General features: G+C 41.0%; 2 protein-coding genes across 2 annotated transcripts; both read left to right on the top strand.

The window, feature by feature from the left end:
* Positions 373–4,075, top strand: LOC109726214. The gene is made up of 3 exons (XM_020255701.1): positions 373–1,391; positions 1,474–1,707; positions 1,786–4,075. The coding sequence occupies exons 1-3, from the start codon at positions 901–903 to the stop codon at positions 3,965–3,967; spliced, it is 2,907 nt and encodes a 968-aa protein (XP_020111290.1). The 5' UTR covers positions 373–900; the 3' UTR covers positions 3,968–4,075.
* On the top strand, positions 3,948–6,476 carry LOC109726215 (protein MAIN-LIKE 1-like). The gene is made up of 7 exons (XM_020255702.1): positions 3,948–3,966; positions 4,050–4,136; positions 4,222–4,863; positions 4,940–5,025; positions 5,100–5,196; positions 5,275–5,706; positions 5,791–6,476. Exons 2-7 carry the CDS (start codon positions 4,050–4,052, stop codon positions 6,385–6,387), a joined length of 1,941 nt encoding a protein of 646 aa, XP_020111291.1. The 5' UTR covers positions 3,948–3,966; the 3' UTR covers positions 6,388–6,476.

Raw genomic sequence — 8,862 nt, 5'->3', positions numbered from 1 at the left:
AAACCCTAAACCTAGTTTAAACTAGTTTAAACTAGTTGAGTATAAACCCTAAACTAGTTTAACTAGTATAAACCCTAAACCCTAAACTCTCTAAACTAGTTTAACTAGTATAAACCCTAAACCCTAAACCTAGTTTAAACTAGTTTAAACTAGTTGAGTATAAACCCTAAACTAGTTTAACTAGTATAAACCCTAAACCCTAAACTCTCTAAACTAGTTTAACTAGTATAAACCCTAAACCCTAAACCTAGTTTAAACTAGTTTAAACTAGTTGAGTATAAACCCTAAACTAGTTTAACTAGTATAAACCCTAAACCCTAAACTCTCTAAACTAGTTTAACTAGTATAAACCCTAAACCCTAAACCTAGTTTAAACTAGTTTAAACTAAACCCTAAACCTAGTTTAAAATAGTGTAAACTAAACCCTAAACCTTAAACCCTAAACCTAGTTTAAAGTAACCCCAAACCTAGTTTTAATTGTGGTATCTTGTTATAGTTTCTTGTTTATATGGAGATTATGTAGATTTTGGTGAAAATATAGTGTGGCATGTTACTTAGCCAATGTATCTATTCTTTTACAAATCTTGATTAGTTGAGCATGAAATAAGGTATCTGCCTAAATTCCTAATCAGAATATAGTGTGGCATGTAAGTGGTTTTGGTGAAAATATAGTGTGGCATGTAAGTGGTTTCTCCTTTAGTGTTTAGAGTAATAATCAAGAAATAGACCTTTCGAGGAAGAAATGGACATGTATCAAACTTATAAAGGTTCAACTTTATGACTTCATCTTTTTTTTCACAGATTCAATTTACCCTAGTAACACTCCCTTTATTTTCTTGTTGCAAATTTTCTATCATTTAGTTATCATTTCACTTAGGTTTAGTTTTCGCTGATGAGAACATGGAGAATGTTGTTGATTTATTTTTCTGTGTAGTTAAAATGGCTAGTCGTCGGATGTCTCTTAGTGTTCATTGGGATGGACAGTTAGATATGGATGGGAATGGTCCTCGATATTTCGGTGGTCGAAAGAAATTGATTGCGATTCGTTCAGATACGACCTATGCGAATTTTGAGAGGAGAATGTATCGTTTAGTAAATTGTAATAGAGAAGAATGTTGTCTTAAATACACAATTCGATGCCCTACGGGAGCAAATGAATATATTGCTCATGATATAGTAGATGATGAATCATTGGAGGGATTAATTGGATTGTTTGAACATTATGGATGTGTGTCGCTATACATAGAGAAAGATTTATATCCTTCAGAGACACAATATCAGTCGCAAGGTTATTACACAAGCCTGCTACATAATGATATCGATGTGGGATTTCCGGAGAATCCAATTGGTGACCGTGAAGTTGATAATGAACAAGGCGTAAGAATGACAAGGTCAGTAATATACCTCAAGATTGCGGTGAATATTTTTTAAATTATGAAATTCTTTCATACATTATAATTATGAATACTGCAGACAGAGTCAGTCTCCACGTGCGCAACCCTCGACTTCACGTGCGCAACCCTCGACGTCACGTGCCGAACCGTCGACGTCACGTGCGCAACCGTCGACGTCACGTGTGCAACCCTGGACGTCACGTGCCGAACCCTCGACGTCACGTGCGCAACCGTCGACGTCACGTGCGCAACCCTCGATGTCACGTGACGAACCCAGGATATTTCATACACCTAATGAAAATTACGATTGGGGGTAAAGAAAATTTGGATTATTTAATTAATAGTAAATGAAATTTTACCTAATATAGTAAACATTCGGGACGTATTGCAGGCTATCTACACCCTATACAAATTGGAATGAAGTTCTTGATAATATTGTCGATGAAGGAGATGATAATGACGGTAATCAGGACGATGAACTCATTCATAATGATGGTCATCAGGAGGATGCACCCATTGATAATGACGGTAATCAGGATGAGGACGACGATTGGAATGATCTAGCCGTTGACATTGAAGATGATCACGATGGTGGATTAAATTGCCTTGCGAATGCCATTTACAGTTTGAATGACGACCCGCATGTAAACAACGATTATGTAGACAATCCTGACGAGGAACTTGATTTTATTGACCATCCGGAGCAATTTCCTATGGATAATAATTGGATACAACAGTATGTTGTGAATTCGAGTGAGTTCGATGTTAGACGTAACAATTCCGATCTACCTAGCATTGACGGGACTTGGCTCCGTGAAGTCTTTAATGATAAGGCATCTTTAGTGGACGCTCTTGATCGATGGCACATTACTCACAATGTTCAGATGAAAGTTGTGAAATCTACCAAAACAACTTATACAGTGAAATGCACAGTTGAGGGATGTCCTTGGAGGTTACACGCTTCGGTTCCTAAGGATGCAACATATTTCAGAGTTAAGACATACGCGGGTCAACATACTTGTGTTATTCCAATGCTAAATGCGGCGCATCGTAATTGTACTTCAAATCTCATATGTCAACTAATTCTCCCGTTAATGAAGGCAAGACTAAATATGACGCCAAAAGAAGTGCAGGAAACGGTGCGATCCACTTTGCATGTTCAAATAAATTATTGGAAGGCATGGCTGGCAAGGAGCAAAGCATTACAAATTATTTATGGGAGCTGGGAGCAGTCATACACAGACGTGCCTCGGTATCTTACTATGCTGCAGAGTACTAATCATGGAACTTATTGGCGGCTTGATCATAGATGGCCATCAGAGGGAATATGTCAGTTTGGCCGTCTTTTTTGGTCATTTGCTCCTTCTATTCATGGATTTGCACATTGTCGGCCGGTGGTGAGCATTGATGCGACTCACTTGTATGGCAAATACGAAGGCCATGCATTGATAGCGACGGCTGTCGATGCGAATGATAGCATTTTTCCCTTAGCTTTTGCAATTTGCGAAGGCGAAAATGGTGGAACTTGGCGTTGGTTTTTACATAACTTGGGCCATTATGTTATACGCAATCGACCGGTTTGTTTTATATCTGATAGATTTAGTGGCTTAAAGGAAATAGTGGCTGAGTTATATCCTACTCGACAGGGGCATGCACACCGGTGGTGTCTTCGACACATGAAAGCAAATATGGCTAAGCGGTTTAAAAATGAATCATTATTAGACAAATTTTATAGTATCGGCAGTGCTCCAACGTCGGTAGAATATTATAAACTGAAAGATGAGTTACGCGCGCTAGATGAGGATGCGTGGAAGTGGGTCGATGAGCTCGAAGTATACAAAGAGTATTGGGCGTGGGCATTTGATGGAGGTCGACGCTTCGGGTTGATGACTACAAATATGTCCGAGAGTTTAAATGGGGTACTTAAGGGTATCCGTGCTCTTCCAGTAACGGCATTTGTCGCGGGAACTTTTTACAAACTGAATAGTTATTTTGTAAAGCGTCGTGAAAATGGTGAAAGTATGACGGCCACGTTAGCACCAAAAATACAAAGTCGAATTACGATGAATATGGTGACGGCACGGGGACACATTGTATATCGATTTGGGACTATTGAGTTTGAAGTTCAAACAGGATACTCTGATTACAATGTTACCATTAATGGAACAGAAGCGGATTGCAATTGCGGGGAATTCAAGCTAACGGGCATACCTTGCTCGCATATTTTAGCAGTTTGCAGTAATTCACAACTAAGAATAGATTATCATAGTCTTTGTTCCCATTGGTATACTGTAGAGTGTTATCGCCAGACATACGCACCGCTTTTCCATCCAGTTCCAGACAGGCGCTACTGGCCACGACCCATGGGCCCACCAATTGTACCGCCTCCAGTTAGAAGAAAGAAAGGTCGACCACGATCAACACGTATTCGTAATATAATGGACGCAACCAGTGGTCGACGAACAAAATGCAGCATTTGTAAGCAGCACGGTCATTATAGAAATACTTGTCCACAGAATACAGAGAGCGCACAACAAGGACGTCGACGTAGGACTTGTTACCTAACTTACTAGTATTTATTAAACTTTCAATATTCCAATATTCAATGCGCTATTTGGATGCATGTTACTAATTACAAATTCTTTAAAATTGCAGATGGCAGATCTAGAGGAGGCGGGACCGGTTGATGAGTCCGTCCTGACAGAGCAGCATCTACATAGGTCTTCATTTATCACGACTGAGGTGAGAGTAAGAATTATTTCTCTATAAATTATGTTTATTATTAATACATATAAATGTTGTGCTAACTATTTTTTTGTCACTGTAGGGATATCGCGGCGTTCAGTTCGTAGAGCATGGCCGCAAATTGAACCAGTGGGATATGGATCATCCAGCGGTGCTAGATTTGCTACGACAGTCAGGATTCTACGGTATTTCTCGACTTAGGCGTCTGCAGCTCGATCAGTCTCTATTGGGAGCTCTGGTCGAGAGATGGCGACGGGAGACCCAGACCTTCCACTTCCGCCACGGTGAGATGACGATTACACTTCAGGATGTGGCGGTTATTTCAGGTCTTCGTGTCGATGGAGCGCCTGTCACGGGGACTACACAGCATCCGTGGATAGAGATTTGTCAGGAGCTTTTAGGGGTTGTGCCGGATGGCATCCGAGCTGGTCAGATTCGCTTAGATTGGATATACCAGCACTTCCATCATATACATTTGGATGCTCCGGCTGGATTAGTTGCAGCCACAGCCCGTGCATATATGTTATATCAGATTGGCTGTAGTCTGTTTCCAAACCCCACCGGATATAGAGTTCATCTTAAGTGGCTACCACTTTTGGCGGATTTTGACGCATGTGGTGGTTTAGCCTGGGGGTCGGCAGCATTGGCCTACCTTTATCGCGCATTGGGAACGGCGTCATTAAAGGACAAGGTCGAATGCTGTTGTTTCGCGACATTAGTACAGGTAATATATAATAATTGTTATATAAAACTTCTCCTATTTAAGCTTACATGTCTAATTTATTGTAATTTATTTATAGATTTGGGCATGGGACCATCTTCATGTCGGCCGACCTACTGGCGTTGGAGCTATTGCCGACATGGCTGATTGCCCTTTGGGTTGCCGGTATAATAATTAAATATGATACATATTATATTTCTTCCTATATATTTGCAACTAACATACTTTTCAAATATCAGGTGGACGAATGCCGGCGGTTTACGTTTTGGGGCCAACGTTAGGACGACTGATATAGAGTTCTATAGAGATGAGCTAGATCAGCAGCGAGAGACACAGGTACGTATTAATGCAACCATTATTTCAATATTCAACCGTATTAATGCATTCTGCTGACTATTATTGGCTTTTTCACAGATTACATGGCGGCCGTACACAGATGCTGTATTAGAGGTGCTACCAGCATTCTGTGTACAGGGCAGTGAGGTATGGCGATCGCGGACCACGCTGATTTGTTTTCATATCGTCGAGCTTCACGTGCCCGATCGAGTCCTTCGGCAGTTTGGTCTCCTGCAGCATATACCTATTCATGTGGAGACCATCCGTCGCTTTACATCTCAGGGGCGGCCAGATGAGCATTGGGGCCACTTTCATGCTGCACACATCGAGAGATGGGGACAGCGATTACAGTCTATTATTGACCAGCATCTGATTGTCGGTGATGATCCAGTACAGGCGACCTCGATTTATATGGAGTGGTACTGGCAGATCACGAGACGATGGATTTCTCGTCCAGTACAGCGTCCACCATTGACTTACCAGCCTCGTGGCCAGACCGAGAGAGCTTTGGTACGATCACTCAGCCCATTTATTAGTTTTTTAATATTTTGTATATTATAGATTGCCAAAGGTGAGTTATTATCTATAATGCAGGTGGACGCTATACGACAGACACAGTATAGCATCAGGAGCCTAGTTCATGATCGACCTTCTTATGAGGCGATGATTGATGTATTGACGGGTATCGATATTGATCTTGATAGTGTACTGGAGTACATTCCTACTATACCTGTCGCCACTGATATCAGAGGTCGAGATTTTGGACATGCATCGACATCGGGTCATCACCACCGTCAGACACCGACATCTGCTGGATCTCCATCTCCTAGTGATGTTGCTGATATACCCGCCGCCCCTGAGAGATTTCCTACTAGGCCATTGGACTTGGACTTGCTTTTGCCGCCGCCAGTCTCTAGAGATCACTTTACATTCGTCTATTCTCGACGTCATGCCGCGTCTTCATCACAAGCCCGCCCAACATCTAGACCAGCCACTATCGAGGAGATTCAGGCGATACCGGAGCATCGCGAGGGCGTTATGATTGCGGATCTCGATGCGATGGCCGATATCGAGCCAATTGATGACATACCTATTGCTGATCTCGTTGTAGAGGGTGGCCGTAGACGTGGACGTGGCCGTGCACGAGGACGTGGCCGAGGACGTCGAGGGAGAGGACGATCGAGAGGCTGATTGCATATTTTTGATTTAGATAACTTAGACTTTGTATAATATTATATAATACTGAATTTAGTGCATATTTGTATATTTCTCGGGTTTTTTTTTGATATTTTTATCTTGTTGATTGTATCTTGTTATTCCACTCGTGATCTTGTGTTTCTTGTTGAAAAATTTGTTATCGTGAAAAAACTTGCGTCAAACTTGTTGAAATTTTGTTTAAAATCAAGCTTAAAACAGCAGTTGCAGGTGGTTGCTCTAAAGACGGTGAACCATTCACCGTCTTTACTGGAAATACACAAAACCGGAGAAAAAACGGCTAAGTCCTGGCGTTGGTTTACGCCTAGATAAGACGGTAGACGATTAACCGTCTTTGTTAAGGCGGTGAACGACTCACCGCCTTATCTGTGTTTTAGCCCCTCTCTCGAGGACTTGGCGAAATTAGGCTGGGTGGAGGCTGGGTGGAGTTCTACAAAATTTGCTCAGATAAGACGGTAAACTATTGACCGTCTTAACTAAGACGGTGAACAATTCACCGTCTTATCTATGCCCCCCGCTGTCGATCGGATTTGCTGCCTAGATAAGGCGGTAAACGAATTACCGTCTTTCTTAAAGAGGTAAACGAGTCACCGTCTTCGGCGAATTTCTGAGAAGGCGGTGATACGCGGGGAATTGCTGAGAAGGGAGTGAGATCCACGCATAGAGAAGACGGTAAACAACTTACCGGCTTCAAGATTCAGTAAACACGGTGAACGAGTAACCGTCTTATTTGGGCGGGGGCAACACTGAGAAGGCGGCGAATGCGGCGAATGGTGTATGCCTTGATAAAGCGGTGGATGATTCACCGTCTTTGTTAAGACGGTAAACGAGTCACCGCCTTCTGTTGAATTGCTGCGTAGGCGCTGATACGCGGGGAATTGCTGAGAAGGTGAGGGGTCCGCGCCTGAGAAGACGGTTAACGATTTACCGATTTACTTTCTTCAGGAGACGGTGAACGAGTCACCGTCTTTATGAGAAATGCTGAGGTGGCGGCTGAGGTGGCGAGAGGAGGGTTAGTTTCACAAATAAAATTTTCAGAGGGTTATTTTGCCAATTATAAAATTTCAGAGGGTTATTTTCGAAAAAAGCCCTTTTCTTGCACTTGTGCTGCATACCAATGCTCCGTATACCGTATATAATATTAAATGATTGATAAGATATTTGATAATTAGTACTGTAAAATAAAATATGATATTATAATATATATATAATATAAGATATTTAAATAAATTTTATATTATAGAAATTTAATGTCGATGCATATATTCTTTTCGCTTGATATGATGGTATCACCAAATTATATATTCTCTAGACTATAAATATAGATTGTCTAGTGCAAGCTAGGACATGACTGGCTAAAGTTATATGATTAACGAGTAGCTTGTGTAATTGTAACAAGAAGCGGTTGAACCAAAATTGTCAAACCCAATCACACACAATATTGTATCCATAAAAAGTATCCTTCTCTAATAATCATGTTTCGTTCCATTGTATTATTTTTATTGTGCCAAACAAAATATCGGGACGTGCAATGGCCACCACGTATCCAAAACATGGCCAAACAGGGCCACGGTCAAGCTCAGTGTGGGGTTCGATATTGTCCAAGACAGATCAAGTTGGTCGGCGACATATTGTTTAATCACACTCGATTCAGGATTAGAAAATCTAGATTTGATTCTGACAAGCCCACCGCACCACCAACCAACCACACACACACACACACACACACACACACACACACACACACAAAAAGAAAAAAAAAAAAAAAGGAAAAAAATAGAAGATGGAGACTTTATTGCCCTCGTACTCGAATTAGGTGGAGCTTTTAACAACTCACGAAGCTAAAAGAGTTTGCATAGGTGCAGTACTGTAAAAGTTACTGTCCTTTCCTTTCCTTTTTTTTTTTCTTTTTCTTTTTTTTTCCTTTTTTTTTTGCCTTTCCGCCCGGATAGCTTGACTATTTTGGTTGGTTATGGAGCTTTCTATGGGGGCTGCTAATGAAGAAAAAAAAGAAGAAAAAAAGACAAAAATAATAAATTAAAAAAAAAACACCCTCTTTCTCCATTTTAAAAGATGCATGGTTTGTTGTATTAGAGATTGAGAATCTATATGTTTTTTTCGATCTCCAAGATTTGAACTTACGACTTTATGAAGATAGTAGATGTCAACATTTATTTCAACAGCAAAATCGCAAGATCACCAAAATTCTCACTCACAATCGTACAGAGATCAGATATTCGCGGCTTCATTAGGATGGGAACCACGGTCGATATTGCAAAACTGACAAATTTCTCTCTCCGACTCTCTGCCTGATTGCAAGAGAGAGAAAAAATACGCTTATAAAAATTTCTTGACGGATCAAGAACCACGGGCTACATCTCTCTACTCTCTTTATTTTGGAAGTATATAGTATATACTTCTTTTTTATTGATTTCTGTAGCAACACTATCC

Source organism: Ananas comosus, linkage group 21, assembly GCF_001540865.1.
Source record: "Ananas comosus cultivar F153 linkage group 21, ASM154086v1, whole genome shotgun sequence".
NCBI lineage: Eukaryota > Viridiplantae > Streptophyta > Magnoliopsida > Poales > Bromeliaceae > Ananas > Ananas comosus.
This window is presented reverse-complemented; position numbering and strand designations above follow the sequence as displayed.

Excerpts from the sequence above, each read along its gene's own strand:
- LOC109726214 (XM_020255701.1), top strand. The coding sequence starts at position 901 with ATGGAGAATGTTGTTGATTTATTTTTCTGTGTAGTTAAAATGGCTAGT. Across the intron at positions 1,392-1,473 it reads CAAGGCGTAAGAATGACAAG|ACAGAGTCAGTCTCCACGTG; the intron begins GTCAGTAATATA and ends TGAATACTGCAG. Across the intron at positions 1,708-1,785 it reads AATGAAAATTACGATTGGGG|GCTATCTACACCCTATACAA; the intron begins GTAAAGAAAATT and ends GACGTATTGCAG.
- LOC109726215 (XM_020255702.1), top strand. The coding sequence starts at position 4,050 with ATGGCAGATCTAGAGGAGGCGGGACCGGTTGATGAGTCCGTCCTGACA. Across the intron at positions 4,864-4,939 it reads GTTTCGCGACATTAGTACAG|ATTTGGGCATGGGACCATCT; the intron begins GTAATATATAAT and ends ATTTATTTATAG. Across the intron at positions 5,707-5,790 it reads GCCAGACCGAGAGAGCTTTG|GTGGACGCTATACGACAGAC; the intron begins GTACGATCACTC and ends TCTATAATGCAG.